Genomic DNA, 20,245 nt, shown 5'->3' on the forward strand with positions numbered 1-20,245 from the left:
TTACACAGCAAACAGCTTTACCTTTCCTGCCCACAGCTCCATTCCAATCAGCTGTGGGAGGTGGGGAGGCCACTACAGCTACACCCTGTGTAAGAACAGGGAGAACCAGGCCCTTTGTCTTTAAGAGCTCAACACTGGCCTGGTGGATTTCCATGGCCAGTATTTTCCCACTTAATCATCTTCACTGTAATTCACAAAAGTAAAATAAACACTCTGCAGAGGGAGTATCGGAGTTTGGCCAATATTTTGTTAACATATGCACACAGTGCTAGTTACTGTTTTTAACTCAATAACAATCTTTATTCTGCTATTTTAAAAGAGGTAATAGCTGCAACCTGCATTAAAAATACCTTTCAGACTGTAAAAAAACCACACAAACCACCACAGGTGGTGAAGGAAATACTGAAGGCTACAGCTTTTCTAGAACCACACACCAGTTTCCTTGATCATAGTAGCTCTTTTGAACCCTCACACAGTCCAGGGATCTGCATGCTGCCTCCAGTTCCCCTTCACAGAACACATGGTAATACCGGTGGAAGACGGGGCTGAGTTCCTGTGACTCCTTAGAGCCAGCTGTAAACGATGCTGTATTGACACTTTCCCCTTTCTTTTTAGTGCCACCTTTGAGGTGCCACGGAACCAGCAAATCCTGAGAGTGAAAGGAGGTTCGGTTTGTGTGAACAGGCAGTCTGGAGTCTGTGACTGGCTCTGCACTGCTGACTTCGTCCTTCCCGTCATTAAGGGGTCGGTCAGAACGCGCCAAGCCTCGTCTGCCGCTATCAGGCATTTGATCACTAAGTGGTCTCTGGGCCGTGGCAGCACTGATTTCCTCCTCCTTGTCTCTACTGCCATTCTTTTCCTTAAGGTATTTAGACTTCTGGTTTTTGTATTCTTGTTCCATTGCCCAGACATAAATGAGTGCTGTTCCACCAGGTCTCAGAAGCCGAGCTAGTTCACGGATACTAGCCAGTCTCCTCTCCTATAAAGGTAAAACAGAAGTGTGAAGCCAGTATGAAAACAGAAAGACAGGAGAATGGAATGGCAACAATTCCTCCTTACTAGCCCCACCAAGATACAGTAAAAATCAGAGGATTTTTTTCTATTATTCATTTTCATTCATAATGTAGCCCATCACTATGTGCAAGCCAAGACATTTTCCTGAACACAATTATCTTTCCATTTGAAAACAGCACTGTGCTGAGCAGGATTTCTTGGACACATCAGCCCAGCTGGAAACGACACACACCTCTTCACGAAGGCTGTTCAATATCCAAAATCTCAGATTCCGATCTACCAGATTCGACGATACACACCATAAGTTTGCAGCTGAAGGAGTCAGATTTACAGTTTAAACACAGGTGCTCTGACCACCCGAACAAAGATATGTCAGCTTTCTCCAAAACAGATTTCTTCCTAATTTCTATATTGCATTTGGAAACATTCCCTTAGGCCCTACCTCAGATTATGGCTGCATGGTCTAGAAACTTGTTGCAATTGCACAGTTCCTGAGCTTACACAGCCCAGAGATACAGCAGGCTAACAAGCAGTGGTGTTTCTGCTGTTCTGCGCAGATGGACAAGGAAGGCACAGAAGAAAACATGAGATCTGCTCAGGACCTGAGGCGGGAAGTAACACATCCCTTGAGCCTCAAAGCAGAGCCCCGTTCTCTAGTGTCGTTAATTGTACACAGACAAAAATGAAACACAAACACCTATCTCAAAGTGCCAGGAGGAGCAAAGGCATCTGGCAAGCAGAAGGAGAATGTGAACAGAAAGTTTAAGCAGCAGCAGCAACAGCACAACAGCTTAACTCTGCTCTGACAACTGCTTACACCAAGTGCAAACCTTCGATTTCCCCCCATTTTGTTCTTCACTTGTGCTTCCAGGAGCCCAAACTAGCAGGTTTTCTGTAATATTAGTAGCTCTGCAGAGCAATACAACAGTATAGAGAGGGGGACTTACCGCTGTTGAGAAATGGTGGATCACAGCAATAGAGATGCAGGCGTCGCAAGAACCACTGCGGATTGGCACCGACAGGGCATCACAGACAAATGCCTCCAAGTTTTTCTCTCCACAAATATCCACCAGGTTTTTGCTGCGATCACAGCCAACCTGTAACAGAAAGTGTTTCATTAAGCTTTTCAAAAGAGGATAATTACAAGACTGGAAAAATGATTTTCACTTGATGCTTACAGTAATAGAGTCATCACAGTGTCCTACTGAGGTAACATTTTAGTTTAAAATAAAAATGAGAGCAAGCGTGAGAAGATAGTCTTACGTAAGAGGAATATATGGTTCCCAAGTCCAGCCAAAAGAAGAAAATCCTGATGCTATCTCAAAACAAAGATGGCAGATTGGATAACAGACAGCTCATTATAGCACCCTGATTTTGAACCAGCTTAAGACAGAACAGGTTTCAACCTAACTTTTCGTCAAAACCAGCTTCTCAGGTATCTTGAAACCAGCAGAACAAGAGGTGACCTAACCTCAGTATTTTCTTTTCCTTCAGTTGCCATTTGTAACCTGACAACATCAAATACTGAACCCACAAAAGCTGAATCTACAACTGTAAATGACAGTCTGGTGACTCCGGTGGCATCACGGAAGTATGTCGCACAGCTTCACTAAGCACCCACGTTTCATCATTTCAGTGTAAGGATGTCCTGGGGTACACTCCCCTTCACCCTCAGCATCACAATCTGCACAAATTTAAGCACAACATAATTTTCCACAGTTAACATAATTTTACATGGTTCTGTACAGTCCAATGAAGGGACCCCCGGGAACCATTTCAGGACACTTCATAAAATGTGTCCATATCAAAGATGGTTTAAAAAAAATAATCTAGAAGAGGTTTTTTATGCACTCTCATAAAAATATAAATCCCAATCTAGAGCCTTCTGAAAGAACAAACAGAGCGAGGCGTACACCACCCTCATTTTCACGTCTGCTGTGCACACTGAATACTCAAACCAAAGCCCTGCTACTAAGTCATATATCAAACTCAGTTTGTAAGAGATTATTAAATTTATTTTGGTTTTCAACAATCAGCAACAAGTAGATGGCAGAGAACAGATTCAGTTTCCTAAATAATCACTGCTGACAGTGTTTATTGGTTTTGACGCTGAAAGAATACTACACCATCCTTGATGCAAGAAAATAGCAAACAACCTGCTCTGGATTAATCAGTCCAGCAGAGACAACAGTACTCCTAAAATTAAAAATCTCTTTTGCAAGATTAATGAAAATATATTTATTTTCTATCATAATTTATCATAACTATCATAACATGTTCACTTTATCAGTTCAAATCATTTTAACTTTCACTCTACCATCACAGTTTTGAAGAAAACCAGGATTCTGTTCCAGTCGTATGTCCTGAAAACTTCCAGGCGAGCCACTGGCCAGCCAGGTCCCCGACTCTTGGATCAAAGTAAATGAAACAGTTGTGAAAATGCCAACCTGACAACCCAAGATAATCCTCCATAAAACCAGTACTATAAAGATGTACATATTGTCCTGCCAATTAGCTCTAAACAGACCTGAAAAGATCAATCCTAGCATTGCTTTCTTCCCATTTATTCCTTGGCCTCCACGTTTACTGAAGCACTGAGTGAATAGTGTTATTTATGAATAAAAAAAGGACACTCTTGTTTACTTGGAAGTAAACATAAAACCCCATCACTTCACACTGGAAGCCAACTGAAGGGTCTTTAAATTACTCTCATCATGGAATGGATTTAGCTGACAACCTGCATGTTAGAGATTCCACACCTCATTACCCGTGCTTTCAACTGCTTCTGCAATTAAGACATTAGCATGCAGTATTTAATAAACCTCAAAGGACCAAATTCACTCCTGGCAGAAAGAGGGAGAAGAATATTTGCAACTTCCACTGACAACAAGCTTTCCCATAAAGAATTGCTTTGGCCCTGTGCATCTACAGTAAAAATGGGCTGGATAATGGCACTCAATCCTCCCAAAGTGACCTTGAGGGGGACTCTCTGCTTGATGAAATCCAGCGAACTCAGGAGGAGAACAAAGGCACGACTGCCGGAACGTGAAGTCCTCATTTGCATCTAAATTATATCAAATAATTACGAAGGCAGGCTTACTTCTTTGTCATACTTATTAAAGTGAATCTACATTCAAAGCAAAAAGATTTTGTTTCGCAATGAAAATGGAGACTTAAAATGGATCACTTGGAATGCACAGCTGCTCCAATATAGATACATTAGGCTAAAACCTTGTCTTAAATGTAAACATTATGATAGGTGCTACATACATATGCCTGAATGCTGAACACAGGGAGTCACTGCAGATATGCCTGGTGCTGGAGCTAAGCAAATTTAGCATATTTACCAGAATTTTCTCTGCATGATACTTTAAAATAATTTAATCACCACATTCTTGCGTCTTCTAGTTTACATGAAACACGCATTCATTAAAAAACAAAATTCATTGGTTTCAGTCTCTTAGAAAACAATAAGGTAGCAAAAAGCAGTTAACTGCAGTGGTGCAATTCCTGCTTACAGCTTGAAAATAGGACCATGATTTTTATGAGTGTAAAAAACATTTACAGCAAGGAGCAGAGACCTCAAACTCAACTTTTCCTGGTTATGTTACTGATTTCTACATTCTGAAGCACATGGAAGCTTTTATGTGATGAAGCTTCATTTACAGAAAACAATTCAAATGAATGTTTTTATTTAGAACAGCTCCATTTTTCTCTAATTCAAAATGTAATCAAGACATTTTTTAAAATATCAAAATATAAATGGAATGCTTTAATTTTTGCCAGTTCATATCTCTAATTTTGATGCTCAACACAGGATACTGTCCTTGCTGACATCTCTTCTGGAAGAGTGGAGAAAGGTAGATGAATTACTGTTAGTTTAGTGTCCAGAACCAATAGAATCTGGTACATCTTTTGGTGAGCCAAGTTGTACAGATTTTTAAGGTTCACTATTTCTTATCATCTGTGAGTCTTCTCAATCCTTTCTTATACCTGTTTTCCCAGTTTTCCAAATCAAATTCCATGCTCAAACCCCGCAATTTCTCATATATATCTCAAATAGCACAGCTGACTACTCAGCTGAATCAACCTCTCAGCAAGTTGCTCTGCACCTTTCAGCATGTCCCCAAAGCAGCTTGGCTTCTCAGGGCTCCTGGATTTTACTCCAGGCAGCCATTTCCACATCCCTGCCTTTCTGGCAGGTACCTCCACCCCCCTCTTCCCTGCTGTTTGCGATGGAGGCTCACAGCAGCTCCAGAGTTGCCACTGATACCTCTGTACTGGGGCTCAGAATCCACTTACACTTTTAACAGGAATATCAGACACTGATTTTTATTGTATCTGGAGAAACACTAAGGGCATCCAACCCCTGTTCCAAGCCAGGAAACCTGTACAAGTACAGAGGCCCATAACCCCACAACTAGAACCCCAAACACAAAACTTATGAGAGATGCCAAAGCATGTCGTCATTCTGGCATAGGCCACCCTCTCTTTAGGGCACACTTGCTAACACAAACCCTCAGACTAATGGAAGTATCAAAAAAGACTAAGATGAAACAGAATAAAGGAAGAGAGAAACAAGTGCAACACCTGTGACTTGTCTGAGTTTGCAGCAGCTCTGTACTGGCTTCGTGGGAATGGGGTAAACACGGGCAGATATCCCATCCCGCTCCGCTGTGTTCCCAGGCACCCTTACCTCCACCATTTCAGTCAGGAGTAGCTAAACTAAGTTTTATAAAACTGGCCATGGATCAGAATACATCATTAAGGGGCAAGAGACACTACATAAATAGCTTGCTTTGTAATGGTGCTGCAAATCTGCAAGACACAAATCCTCTTACACCTTTAAAATAAACATCAGTAAAGACAGGTTGATGTTGCCCACCATTATATATTTTCTTTCTAACTTGTCTCATTATAACTAACTCTACCTGGTAGAATTAGTTCATTTAAGTATCTGGAAACCTGATTGATTCACTACATTAGAAACTGATTAAGAAAACGACATCTAATTCTGAAATCCAGCCACCAAATGGAATTATGTGGCTCCCTGGAGAAACACTTCAGCTATAACTGATAGCATGAGAGCCTCAAGGAACTACATTACATTCCAGCAAACACACACGTACATAGAAAAAGAGACACCAGCACAGCTGCAGCAGCACAGGCAAATCTTGCTCCGACTGGTGTGAGTCAGGCCTTTAGCATTCCCCACGGCGTTTTGTTTTTCCATTGTGTGCAGGCAGAGTGTCTGTGGAAACAAAGCCCTATGTCTAAAACATGGAGTTCATTTCTCAATGACGAAGCGTCAGAACCAAGTGGAGCAGTTCAGCGTTCATTCGGTTTTGTGCTGCTGTTGCCCAGTTCCTTCTGGGCTCTCTTCATCCCAGATCTCCTGGCATTTTAACAATTCCTACTCATTGAGAGAAAAAGCCAGGAAAAGTTCCTCTGCCTCACCCTGCAATCACTGAAATACAGTGAACTGGCTCCAAATACACTTTTGCAAGTCAGTTTTGTCTTTCCTGCTTTTACCTACTGATAGGAATCTGTTCTCAATCAACATGGACCCAACGTAACTAAAACCCACCCACCAGTATGCAACCACACCACAGCAAATCTTCACTCGCTCTTCCCCACACCCTAGCAAAAATCAAGCTTTTATTCAGTTGCAGCAGATCCCTGTTTGAGAGATGCTCATCTCACAGCAAAAGGGTGTCTTACAAGGTCATGTGAAATAGAAGCAACACTACTGATTACCTTCAAAAGACAGGCACTACAAAAGCAGAAATGTCTGTATTAAATCAAAAAGCATTTGGGCTCCTACATTGCCATAATTTTTCTTCCTCACATCAGTATTCTGGCAAGGACAGTAATTTCTTTATATATTGAAAAAAAAAAAATCATTACTCAATGCATATTCTGTTGCTTGTTACTGGAAACATTCAAGGCCAGGCTGGATGGGGCTCTGAGCAACCTGATCTAATTGAAGATGTTCCTGCTCATTGCAGGGGATGCAATGATGACCTTCAAACGTCCCTTCCAACTATTCTACAATTCTATGATTTCCCACCAGTTTATCAGTGCAATTAAAACTATAAACCACAAAACTGAAAGGCTTTGTTTGTCTTTCACCCACATCTGAGCCCTGTGAGGAGGACGAACGTTCCTGTGAGGATTTACACATCATCACACCTACATGAACCCTGGGAACCGGGAGACAGAGCTAAAGCTCATAAAAATTGATGAGATACACTGCAAATGATGCTTGCAGATATTAATATTAAGCTTGGAAGTACTTAAATATAAACTGTTAAAATAATTCCCCCAAAGGAGGTTGGGTTGGGAGGAGATTGTAGAGAAAAAAAAAGAACCAACAAAAAAACAAACTAAAACCATTTCTCCCTTTTGCATTCATTCAAACAATAAAAAGCTGGGTGAGACACAAAAAGAAAAAGCAATCTGAAACTTTATTAAATTCAATCTTTCTCCACTCTTTGTCCTAACTACATCAGACTTGGATCCCATCTCTTGCTCAAACATTCTTAATCTGAATTTGTTTGTCATGAAATTGCTGCTGTTTCACTGTGTCAGAATAATGCAGCCATTACAGCACTGTCATTTTCATTGAGCGTCGCTGGACTCCTGTGCATTTCATTGTCACTCAGCCGTACTGAAGTAGATCAGGCTATATGTAATCACCCAAAGAAACTGAAGCAAATACAATAGCACAGGCCACAGTGGAGGCATTTTCAGACAGTGCCTGAAGATTAAAACCATCAAGAGGGCTACCTTAGCTTTGATGTACCATTAGCGCTGCTACTTAAAGTATCCTATCTGAAAACGTACAGTAACCTTTATAGTACATGGCTTGCCTTCAGAAAGTGCTTGCCTCGGGTTTTCAGTATTTCTGAGTCAAAACACTCCAACCTACATGGCTGTACTGACAATGCTCTACCCAACCCCCATCTAAGTCCCAATTTCACAGCATTGCTTTATTGCTTCTTTTGAACAGGACCCAGGCTTAGAGCTCCAGTACACTGCATAAAGACTTACCAACTGCTGTGAGGCACAGGCTGCAGCAATTTATTCTGTTTCTGCCTGGATTTTATGCCCCCAAGTCAAAAGGAGTAAATGAGGGAGGAAACTGATGCCCTGAATCTAGAGAGCACTCTCGTTATCCCAATGACGTACTCCATACACAAAGAATATTCTTTAACCCCTCACCCTTGGATCCATGCCCAACCCGTGTAAATAGAAGTAACACAGTAGGAGAAACAGCTCTGTATAATCAGACCTTTCTGTTTAGCCCAAATAAGAACACAGGAGGACAACAAAAAGTGGAAAAGACTGCTCCTCTCTCCCACAGATAAAAAGAATGAACAGGCTGACTCATCCGACACAAGTCAGCATGCCAAGGAGCTGGGCTACCACTAATAATACTGATATATGACTAACACTTGTTCTTCCTATAGAACAGTACACCAAGGGAATAGAGGTAAAAATCCCAGTAAGGAATATACGAGCAGGGAATAAAAGAGGACCGATTTCCCACAAATCAGAATTCACAAAATAAAGAACTGATGTCAGTTGCTTCTGCCGTTACAGAAATAGCCAAGTATTTAAAGTAGTACCTTGCTTCAAATAATAGCCATTACAAGTTGCTTTAGAGGAAGATGCACACACACACAAAAAAAAAAAAATCATCATTTCTTCTCAAATTTAAGTGGAACCTCTTGTGTTCCAGTCTGAACCCATCACCCCTTGTCCTATCATTGGTTATCACCGAGAAGAGCCTGGCTCCGTCCTCATGACACTCAGACTTTATATATTTGTAAACATTAATGATGTCACCCTTCAGTCTCCTCCAAGCTAAAGAGCCCCAGCTCCCTCAGCTTTTCCTCATAAGGGAGATGCTCCACTCCCTTAATCATCTTTCTTTGCACCCCTGCAAAGTCTAGAGCTCAGCTCCAAACAAGAACAACTAGTTGTTACCAGTGAAAAATAAAAGGTCAAGGGATGTCTGAGTGAAGCAATTCCCAGGTTCTGTTTTTCAACCGTCTCAACTGCTCCTTTAAAGTGCCTACTCTTTCACTGTTATTTTTCATGTTTTGGACTTCTCCTGGCAGCACATATGAAGTGAGGTAACTCCTAAAGTAACAGAGCAGAGGGGCTGGCTGTCATTCGCCTGCCAGTAGATACCTCATCTTTCTTTCCTTTAGCTGGTTAACTGTGGGCCCCAGAAAACAGACCGGTGCTGGCAACTTCTGAACACAGTACCTCGCAGAGATTTCGCCTTCTACCACACACCTACACAACAGCAATTTACCAAATTCATTGTAGGACCAGGCGACCTTCATGGAACCCTGATAAATTTTTCTCCTCCCTAGTTAGGTTTGCTGATTTTTCTTACAGGAGTCATGGTGAACAATTGAAATGTACTGAGCATCAATAATTATTTTCAGGCTACAGCAGTCAGGCATAAACACACCTACGTAAAAATCAGTTGAATTTGTTCTAGCTTAAGAACCATAATGGAAATATATCCATTACTAATACAGGCAGGGCTGTAAGTAACAACTTGTGTTTTATAGCTGAATATAAACAGGAGGGCAGAAACTCCTCAAACAGACAAACAAGTCTGACTTTTGTTATTAATAATGAATGTTCTGCCTTACATAGAAGTTTGCAAGCCTGATGGATTTCCAAGTGTTTCACACAGTACAAGAACATAAAAGAATTGGACAATTCTGGAACAGGGGAGAGCAGACAGCATAATGCACGCCTGTCAAAGATTTATTTTGGGTAAAAACAACAGAAGTTTGACCATTGCAAAAAAAAGTCTTTGAAATATTTGCAATAAAAACTATCTCTTGGTTCATATTTGTATGCGCTTCATGTCTCTCTGACAGAAAGGAAAAGAAGTAAAACTGGACTAAGTACAGACTGTGAGACAGGGAAGGTGCTGAGAACATCAGCAAGAATGATGCCAGAACTGTCTAAAAGTGAAGAAAAGGGAAAGGCCAGCAGTCTGTGCTGAAGTTGAGACTCCTCCATGAATTTTACGTTGGCATATTTACTGGGCCTATGCACAGAGTCAGAGGTGGGACAGCCAAACGTGACATCATGCACAAATGAGCCACGCCACCAGGGCCACGGGAACAGCAGAGGATATATGGGAATGAGTGCTGCCCATGCAGATTTCAGGGACACGTACATCGCATTCCTCACCCACCAGCCACGGGAAAAACTTGGAAGCATTCAAACTGCCCAAACATTTTTCCTTTTAATAAGCTTATTCAACGACAAAAAAGGCCAAAGCATCCGTTGCAGTTCTTCAATCCACTGCACCCATTACTATTTTTATTACCATATTTTGACTTGCAAAGCAAAAGTGGCTTTGAAAAAAGAAAAGGGTAATGTACATAGTGAATGGATGTGGAAACCTAACACAATCAGTAATTGATCTTGGATCAGGAAACAGCTTTCTGTTCTTGGCACTCTTTCCACAACTGAAGCTCCAACATGCTGCAACTGCACAATGAAATAAACACTAGTACCAACAAAAACAAGTGACAGTAACTACTACTTACCATATACAAATCCTCATTGATGCCCAGATATTTCCCATTACCACAACCAACATCAGCCACTATTGACCCTTTTGGTAATGACTTGAGAAACTCTACAATTCGGGGCCATGGGCTATGCCTGGTACTGCTGAAGTGTCTGGCAATCTCTTCATACACCTGGTGCACATATTCTTGCTCCAGCTTGGAAGCCTCCATCTCGTTGTGGGGAAATGAAGGCTGTAACTGTCTTTGGTGTCCTTTCTGGCTGTCACAGACAGATGGGTAAACTAGACATAACAACAGATACACAAAAAAAATAAAAGTTTTAAGTCATTCCTTCTTGGTTGAACTATTCAGCAAAATAGAGTTAAAAGTGAAACACTGAAGTGCAAAAAGTGCTTCACTCCTCCTTTACCTTTTAAAAACTGAGATTCAAGTCAAACTGCAGAAGTGTTTGATGACCTTAAAAGAAGCAACCTGCCTACGTGTACCAGAGGCCATTTGCAGTGATCGTTCACCTTGCTATGTTAATGAGGTTTATGCTTTCAAAACTGACACAGTGCCTCTGCTACCAAAGATCACGACATCACTGCAATTCAGCCTCTGAAATTCTGTTCTGAGGGCACAAATGGACTTCAATTCCATGTAATAACTGATCCACCTAGCTATTATTAGCTGTGTTGCCCTAAGGCACTTACATGGCTCTATCACTGCCGATGCGACTGCTTCTCCTTCTCTAATGTACTTATTTTCACAAATTTACAGTCCCATTCAAATAAAAAAAATAACCAAAACTGACAGGAACCTGAAAAGCAGTAGCTACTTTTACTCTGTTACATTATTCCAGCACTTAAGATCCCACTGGAATGCAAGATTCCAGATGACTTGCCTGGCTCTTGAGCAAGCCAAGTGGCCGAGTGCCTCCTGTCCAGAGAGACTCCAGCAGCCACACGGATGCAACCGATTCCAGCCACACAGCACACCTGACCCTGAGCCGTTCAAGAATGGCTACCAGGACTGCCAAAAATATCTGAAGGGATAAACCGGTTTGCTCGAGAAAATGCTATTGATAGTAAATAACCATTTTGACTTGGAGATCACCTCAAGACACTTACTGCAATTGCAAGGGCTTCTCCTCACTTTCCTGAATGTAAATGATGTCCTTGTTTCCCTTCGATTTAGTGTTAAATCTCGAACATCAGCAGTGATTGTTCCAACTTTTCGCCCAAGCTCAGATGCTTGAACGACATCATATTTTCGTGGTGTAATCCTAAAACAAAGTAGCACAAAATAAAATAATTCCATTTGCATCAGAAACAAAGATCCATCTTTACGAGAAAGCAATTCTTAAATACTGTGACACATGTGATTACAACGTGCTATTTAATGTACTGCTGTGGCTGAGTTTTCAACTTATTCAATTTCAGAGAAAAATAAAGAGTAGCTGACACAAACTAATGACATTAATTAAAGCGTTAGTTAATTGCGAGTAATTACATTGGCCTTCCTTCCATTTCATAAAGCCTGATTGTTTATTTTGCCAGGACTTATATTTTTTATATATTTCTTTTATATGAAAAATATGTATTTGTTAAAGATAAAATACACTATTAAAATGGTGGCTAAGGGTATAAAAGCATAGAACTAGTTGAGCTCTGTTAGCAGATTGAAGTTTCCAGTTATAAACAGGCCTCTCCAAGGAATTTTGCTTTGCGGCAGAATTGGTTTTCCATTTATTGACAACACAAGATGCAAAAAATGCAGCATTTGCGAGATTTGCTAAAATGCCTAAAGGGAGAAACTCTGCTATAGACCTTTCTTGATCAAAATCTATCAAGCAAACTGGGAGTAGAGGTTCTTAAGCTACTTCTGGATTTTGGCACTGATTTTTGTGGAGCACAAAAAGATTTTTGCAAGGACATAATTCATAAAACAAACGTGATTTGGAACTTTCTTGGAGTGCCAAAAGTTTCAAATAATTTTATGAGAGGCTTACATTACAAAAAAGTTCCAAACCTAAGAATTTTTAGTACCTCTATAAACGGATCTCCAAGTTGAGAAGAGGAAAACAAGGAATTAAAATGCGAAACACAGCATGGGAGAAGAGAACCAGCCACATGTAGAAACAACCACATGTAGTTTCCCATCACTTGCACATGGGAAAAGTAGATACTCTTGGAAGAACATGGAAACTCCTCAGGGAAATAGCTCAGCACTTCAAAGCTGTTACTGTCACACTGAAATGCTTCCTGAACTTTGTCATCAAGGAGATTAATGAAGAAATTTCCTCAAGGAGAAAACAAGCAAATGAACAACAACAACAAAAACCAGAACTACCAGAAAAACAAGAAACCAACAATAACACACACACCCCCCACACCACCACATCTCTAAGGAACTGGCCTCTCAGAGAAGCCCCTTCAGAGCTGCTAACTGCAAAGTACTTGACTCCCAGCAGGACAAGTTCTCAGTATAAAACTGACTTACACATCAGTTAGCTGAGTTTAACCCTCATAGGTTGAGCCAAAGGGGTATAAAAAGGTGTCTTGCATCTTTTAATACAGTAGAACATTTAGTCTCATCTCAAATTTCTACTGGAAGATGAAGCTGCTGCCCAGCATCCATACTTAACCACGAAGACCGATGCAATGCCGAGCAGGCAGCCTGCACAGCGCTCCTGTGCTTTGCTGTTTGCATCTCCCCTACCGCAGGGACGCCCGTCCCAAATGCAGTCACGGGGAAAAAGGGGGGCAGGTCCTTTCTGCCTGGAAATCAGGAAGCAGCACATTGATGCACCATCTAGAGGTTGCAAAATGGAGACATGGAATAGCCCCGAGAATAGAAATATCCCAAAGGTAGCCATGGAAAGGCTGGGATCTAATAAAGAACTGCCCTGTTTGTGGCAGACAACGGAGGTACGATAAAATAATCAGCTGAGGATGCCTGAGACTCCAGGGGCAGGAGAACTTCAAATTCCGAATTTGCAGATTTTCTATTTTCTTTTGTACCTTCAACAGTCCACTAAGCATAGTGGTTAATATTTTCAGAAGTAATTCTTCTTTTTCAAGGTTCTAGTTTCAACCCACATTAATTTCCTTTTGCCTATACTATGAGCAAAAGGTCTAGATAAAGGCCGGACTAAAAACAGGACTCCCAATGTCAAAAATTAAATGCTGCACATCCTCTTGCTTGGCACAGAGTTCTCTCATGGAGAACACGTATCTTTTGCTTTCCTTGATGACATTATGTAACTTATTTCTTAACCATACTTTTATCTTCCAGAGAACAGAACAAAAGTCCTTTTCCTGTGTACTCTGTTAGAGTTAAAATGAAGTCTCTAATTCCCTTACTATCCAAATATAGACACTGAAACCTTTCCAGAATTATTCCAAAACTGAACTTTTTGCTCTCTAGTTTGACTTCGGAGTAGATAAAAGGCATCAGAAATGATCTTAAATACATCCTGATGTAATGTATGCAAGTGAATTAACTACACTTGCTTGCTGGATGATTAATCTTGTTGATTACAATAGCATGCTCCACCAGCACAACTGAAAGCTTACTCCAGTTGAGTATCTTGATCCACTACTGCTTTTAAAAATATATAGAAAAACTATTTGTAGTAAAGGTGGACAAGCAATGGTACAGGAATAACCTACACAGTAGCAGAAAGACCTGGGATCTTAATTTTAAACGTAGCTTATGCCATTGGTTCTCAAAAGACAACCATGACTGGAAGGTACAAGTGAATTAAGTAATAACCTAATTCTGGCTCTTGGTAGACAGGTGCAGTACCCAACTTGAATGCCTACTGGAAAGTGCCGCAAGTTCCCTGTGTCCCTTACCTGGGGAGTCTGGCTGTCCAGGCCCAGCTTGGGAAGAGCAGAGCTGGTGGCCCTGGGAGCTGCTGTTACGACAGAGGCTGTGCCCCTGGGCCTTGCCCCAGATACAGCCCCTCACACGTCTCAGCTGTGCCTGTGCACTGTCAGTGCCACACTGATCGGGGCTTTGACCCCTGACTGACGTCCCAGCCCGGCCCCACGCAGCTGCCTGATGCCCGGGGATGGGGGCTGCCCCCTGGCTCCCCTGGTCAGCCACATGGAAACAGCACTATGCTCTGAGAGTTGTAGATAACCTTTCTGAAAGACAACTGACAGTGTTTGACAGGACAGAATAAGAAGCTTATAACTCTGGTTTCTGTTTTCAGTCTTGTATACCAAAAAAACAAAGGACTTCCCTGCCCTGGGCTTCGATAATGATGCATGTCTGAAACACCAGCTGCTTTGTACAACTATTTAATTTAATGAGGGAATATACAGGTGGTATAAGTGCTTTATAAAAACGAACAATGTAAAGGTCATTGGGGAGTTCATACTCACCCTTCATAATACAAATTAAACAGTAAAATTAAAAGGCAGAAAATCTTCTGCCAATAGAAGGATTTGATGTTTAATTTGCACAGAATGTAATTAGTGTCTCCAGTTGACTGCTGTAACCAGTGATAGCCTGGGTCAAACAAAGGACGAAACATTTACCATGGGCATTTCTGTCCAGTATGAGGGTTTCCATATTCTCCTGAAGTGCCCTACTGTCACTTTCAGAGCTCTGCAAGGTTTTAGCCTTTTTGCCTACTTCATTGCGTCTATTGTAAGAATCTCCCAGTGGCGTGGGATTTAAAAAGCATGTATTTAAACTCCAAAATAAGCAAAGCCTCAAGTCATATTTCAATAAATCTCTTTTCCAGGATCCCAGACCTGCTCAGTACAATGCAGCCTTATCAGTAGTTAAAGCATCCCTAGAGCAGCTGGGAAGAGGGCAGAAAGATTCTCCTTTGTCACCCTCATGCCCTCTGTGCAGGCAAAGTCACTCTCTCAAACCAGCCCTTTTCTAAAGCCTTTGGCATATGTGATCCAATGGGAGAAGCTGTAGGCTGAAAAGAGAAAAGGAAATGGTGAAGCTAATTGCACTACAATCAATTCTTTGCCAGCTCAGAGTCATTGAGGACTTTCACACCGCAGATGTAAGTGAGAGCAATTTCCAAGTGAAACTTCACTTGTGACAGCAGCAAGAAACTGCAGCTCAGGGACTGGCAATTAGCCTCCTAAAATCCCCAGTTTTTTTCAATTTAACCTGAGCAGCATCTGAGCAAAGGAGTTAATTTGTATAATAATTATAGAACTTTACTTTCTTTCTTTCAGAGCAATTTAAAATACAGAATGTCATTAATGAAGCAAATAAACAATATATATTCTTCTATTATCAGCAATGCAGGGACTCTTACACATACCCATGTGTCCACAGGTATCTGGATTCTCCAGCCATCACCAATAAACTGCATCGGGGCAGCATAATTGCCACTGTGTGGCCATCAGGGTGTTTGAAATCCATCACAATCTAAAAAGAGAGAAAACCAGCCACTGTGAATGAGCACGACTTACATATACATGCCAGGCATTCTCGAGTCCTAGCTTTGTTTGCCTCTTCAATGTATTCATCAGAATATTGACACAAAGCAGCTACGTATTTCCTCAGGGATGCAAAAGCATCTCTGTCCCCAAGATCTCGCCCTTTCAACACTGTGTTCAAAAATCTGAGGCAGTCACAAATATATGTGCATATATAGATAATTAAAACACTAAATATATATACATATATTTTATTTTCACAGTAATAGCTTTCTTTGTGAGAACAGCATAGCACTATTTAATCTCTGTGGGTACCTGTGAGGTAGGAAAGGATTACTACTCCCCAACTGAAGGCAACCGCATAAGAGGAAGAGGGGGCTCATTTGCTGTAACTGAGGCATCTGAAAGTTATGTACCCAGGGTAAGGCAGTCAGCTACTGTCTTTTTGTGAAGGCCATACAGAGAGAGACAAATATCTCCACAGAGTGATTGATTCATCCTAGTCTAAAATGTAGAGCTAAGTGATACAGAATGACCCTACGCCCTCTGGAAATGCCTATCCATTCACAGCAGATTGGGCAGAGACCGTTAACCCAGAGTAGGTAGAAAACATTGAGATAACCAGTATTAGGTGAGAGAAATAATTTCCAGCCTGCCCACATTCTTGGAGGTTTGCAGCACAACAAGCACATGCAGTCTCCCAAGATCCTGACTAACATGACAACTACCAGACCACCCTTTTATTATTTGCCACCTGGCTTCTAGCCACGGCAATCTACTGAGGTAACACTTTCAGCTTTATTCCAATTTCACAGCCCAGATGGCAGTGCTGCATTTTGCTTCTCCTTGGGCTAAGAACGTTACCCTTTTACATTTCCCAAATGAGTGAAACTCTTACTGTGGAAAATAAGGAGCAGGTCATTTAAGCAAGTCAACTGACTTACAGAAGACTTAACAAAAAAAGAAAAGTGGTCAAAACTATTCAAGTCAGCAGTTCCAGCTACGCCAGAGAATTAACACCATGAAAGTGCTGCCACCTGATTTGTAACCTACTAAACATGCAATTTAAAAGCCGATTTACTACGGTAAGCCACATCAGAATAAATGAAGCAGTTCTGCTTCTGCATACAGATGCGTTTAACAAAGAAAACGGTGGTGCAATGATCAGTCATTCAGCACAAAAACCAGCAAGACAGAGACTGAACAAGCAAGACTTTTAAACACCACAAATTACCCACTTACAACATTTACTATTTAATGTTGTGCACACTGGAGCAAACTGCAGTGGCATTTACGTTTTTACAAAAAGCATTATTTATGCTGTAGTACCACCCACATAGAATGACACAGCTCTTTCTGTTGAGCTATCTAAATTTAAAGCAAGAAATGATGAGAGTGACAAACAGTGGGGTTGAAAGGGGAAGAGAGATATGGGGGAATGGGAATAAAGCCTACCTGTAAGGTCTGATTAATGATTGTGAAACGCTTCCATAGCTACACAAATAGATGAATGGCAGCAGCTTGCTAATATAGTCCTTCCCTTGCACTTAGCAATTTCTTCTAGGTATCCTCAAAGAAGCATGGGGTGAAAAAGGCAAAGCACAGTGGCTTTACAGATCTGATGGGGAGGCTGTCCCATAAAGCATAACTAGGTGCAAGCCTCTGTAAAAAGACATAGCTACCTGGCAAGGAGACAAAACCAGAGGACAACTAATCAGGACCAGCAAGTAAGGAAAGGAAAAGCATGAAAAGAAACGGAGAGAGAACTGTTTGGATGGAATGGGTGAGATATCTCAGTCTGTTTTTTGCCTCTCTGGCTCACTGCTGTTGGGGGAAAGGTGTGAGGGGACAAGATAGAGACCAGGTTCTTTGGAAGTATGGCAGAATAAACTGAACATGAGAGTCCGTCCAGATTCCTTCCTGGAGGATCAGTTACCCCACTGTCCCTCGTTCTGGGTCAGTAGTAGCTACAAAGCTCTGCTCTTGCAGATGATGTTCAAGAACTGCACTTTCTCAAAGAGTCAAGGAAGAGACCTCTGTGGGGTCCCCTACAATTCTAGTTCTCATCTCCCTTCAGGGCCTGGAAGAGGAGACCTCATTCCCTTTCACTTTTGTGCAGCAGGCTGGGGACTCTATCTGAAGCACCGGGAAGCAGTTCCTCCAGCTCCTTGCTTTACCTCATGTGTCTCCAACTCCTCTTCCCCCACCAGCTACATGGGCCCTGAGTCTCTTCACACAAGATGCTCCTCAAACCCAGTCCTGTTAATAACTGTGCATCCAAAACAGCAGAGGCTCAGAGTGCTCTGTAACAGCACGTTAGGAATGAGAGGCCACAAAACTATCCCTGGCAACTGGATTTTCAGGCAGAACTGGCAGGAAAATAGAGAGTAAAAGAGGAGAGTATGTCCTCCTGGCTAAATTTCAGCTATGCTAAGCCAACAAGAAATACATGAAACAGAGTTTCTGACCGTGCAGAATTTGAGGCTGAAAAGCAGATTTTCATCTACATAACATCTGGCAAGTATAGCCCTCAGCAGCAAAGGATCCCAGCTCTGCCCCTGCTCGCTACTTTTCTGTGGAGGAAAACCTTGTGCACCATCATTTCACACGGTATGGCTGCTCCACTTTTTAATTAATTTCATCCTTATGACAAGCCGTGATGATTTGGGGAAGAAAATATAAATAAAGGATTTACCTGCAAATGGGAAATGACATTAAGTAATTAGCAGTAACTGGAAGAGTCAAAAATCCAAATCCAAAACTAACTTTTGCTTATGAAGCCAAGATCCTCAGCTAGAATATATTAAAGTTTTGCACTTTTTCTATTAACAACAAATTTGACATTGCAATTCCAACCATCAAATTTAAGGAACCCACTGTGAACATTTGAAGTATATTAGCGCAATTCCTATGCTCGATTCCTTTATCTAGAGTAACTGCATCTGAACGCTTGAAGAAACCAAGCAAGAGTACTTATATCCTTTATTTACAGTACAGTAAAGAATATTTAAGAGCAGAGTTCTTCAAAAACCCTTCTGGGTTATCTCTGAAAAGCCTATTACTGACTGAAGTAGATAACATTCCCACACTTCTATATGTGTCTTTATCCTGGCAGAACATTCTAAGTTGTCACTGTCACACACGCACGCACACAAAAGATTAACGCATTTGGTCCTCTTTTTAATTTACTAAGGATTCGATCAATAAAGCAACTCTGCCACTGCTGAATCGATCTGCTTCATGACAGCTTCGCTCCACAGGACATACTTCCAATTACTATTTTCGTTTTTACCCATTTTCTTTTTTCTCTTAGATGGCAGAGTCAATAAAGATCAAATTTCCAGCTAGCCCACGGTGCATCATCCACAGATTACATTCAAAAATAAAAATAGTGGGTGCTTTGATCTTATACAACTTTTACCTTCTTTCTTTGTACTATGGGAAAAAAGGTCTCTCTAAATATATCAAAAAGCTTAAAAGAAACAAACAGCTAATAATACCTACTTGTGGTTTTAAATAACTTGACATGATGCCGGATGTTTAAGAGAGAGTGTTTATGATGAGGGAGCATATGAAGCAGTAAACAGCTTTCAGGGCTGGCTAAACATCAAAGAGATATTCACATCACAAACATTGTTCCTGTGGCATAAAATACAGCAAAACGCAAAAACCAGAAAAGAATTTAGCATAAAAGAAAAAGGGCAGCAATGTGTTTTTTCTTAACTCCTCAGGGAATGAGAAGCCTGCACCACCTTTCCGTGCAATGGTTCTGCACTCCATGAAAGAGCAGGAGGATGGAGGTGAATGACTGGTCTATCTTATAAGTAACGATCCAAAAGCAAAAGAGAAATAATGCAATGAGGCTATAAGGGCAATGTCGATAAGGATTTTACTGCTACAGTGTGAAATGACAACATTGTTTTTCTAAGCTTTGTCTCTGATGCAATTTGTATTTGATGTTAATAGACTGCCTTAGATGAAACACAGTCTAAAGCTAAAAAAAGTACAATGTGGAATGATTCTCTAGGCTCTGACATTATTTACTGAATTTTCAGAGAGCAAAGACATATTATCAGCCTACATAGCAGTTTCCCACATGTAAAACAGATGAAAAAGAATGTCTACTTCAAAGACAGCTGAGAGGTTTAAAGCCCACACATGGAGTCGTAACAACACAGTAGGGCTCTGTGCAGAGACGAGAGCCTGCTGGCTCACACAGGACTGAGGCAACCCATCAGTAATACGCTGTGCCTTCCA

The 20,245-nt window shown here is 41.2% G+C and overlaps 1 protein-coding gene across 2 annotated transcripts in view; it reads right to left on the bottom strand.

The window, feature by feature from the left end:
- Positions 1 to 276: 276 nt before the first annotated feature.
- Positions 277 to 20,245, bottom strand: part of ALKBH8 (alkB homolog 8, tRNA methyltransferase) — a 46,098-nt gene continuing 26,129 nt past the window's right edge. For both annotated transcript variants that reach the window (XM_065048715.1, XM_065048707.1), the window contains 5 exons: positions 15,871 to 15,977; positions 11,699 to 11,853; positions 10,605 to 10,870; positions 1,962 to 2,111; positions 277 to 979 (listed from right to left, as the gene is read on the bottom strand). In XM_065048715.1, the coding sequence (XP_064904787.1) occupies positions 410 to 979; positions 1,962 to 2,111; positions 10,605 to 10,870; positions 11,699 to 11,853; positions 15,871 to 15,977 (1,248 nt within the window). In that variant the 3' untranslated portion in view covers positions 277 to 409. The remainder of the gene's footprint in view (positions 980 to 1,961; positions 2,112 to 10,604; positions 10,871 to 11,698; positions 11,854 to 15,870; positions 15,978 to 20,245) is intronic.

This window comes from Columba livia, chromosome 1 (assembly GCF_036013475.1).
Source record: "Columba livia isolate bColLiv1 breed racing homer chromosome 1, bColLiv1.pat.W.v2, whole genome shotgun sequence".
Taxonomy (NCBI): domain Eukaryota; kingdom Metazoa; phylum Chordata; class Aves; order Columbiformes; family Columbidae; genus Columba; species Columba livia.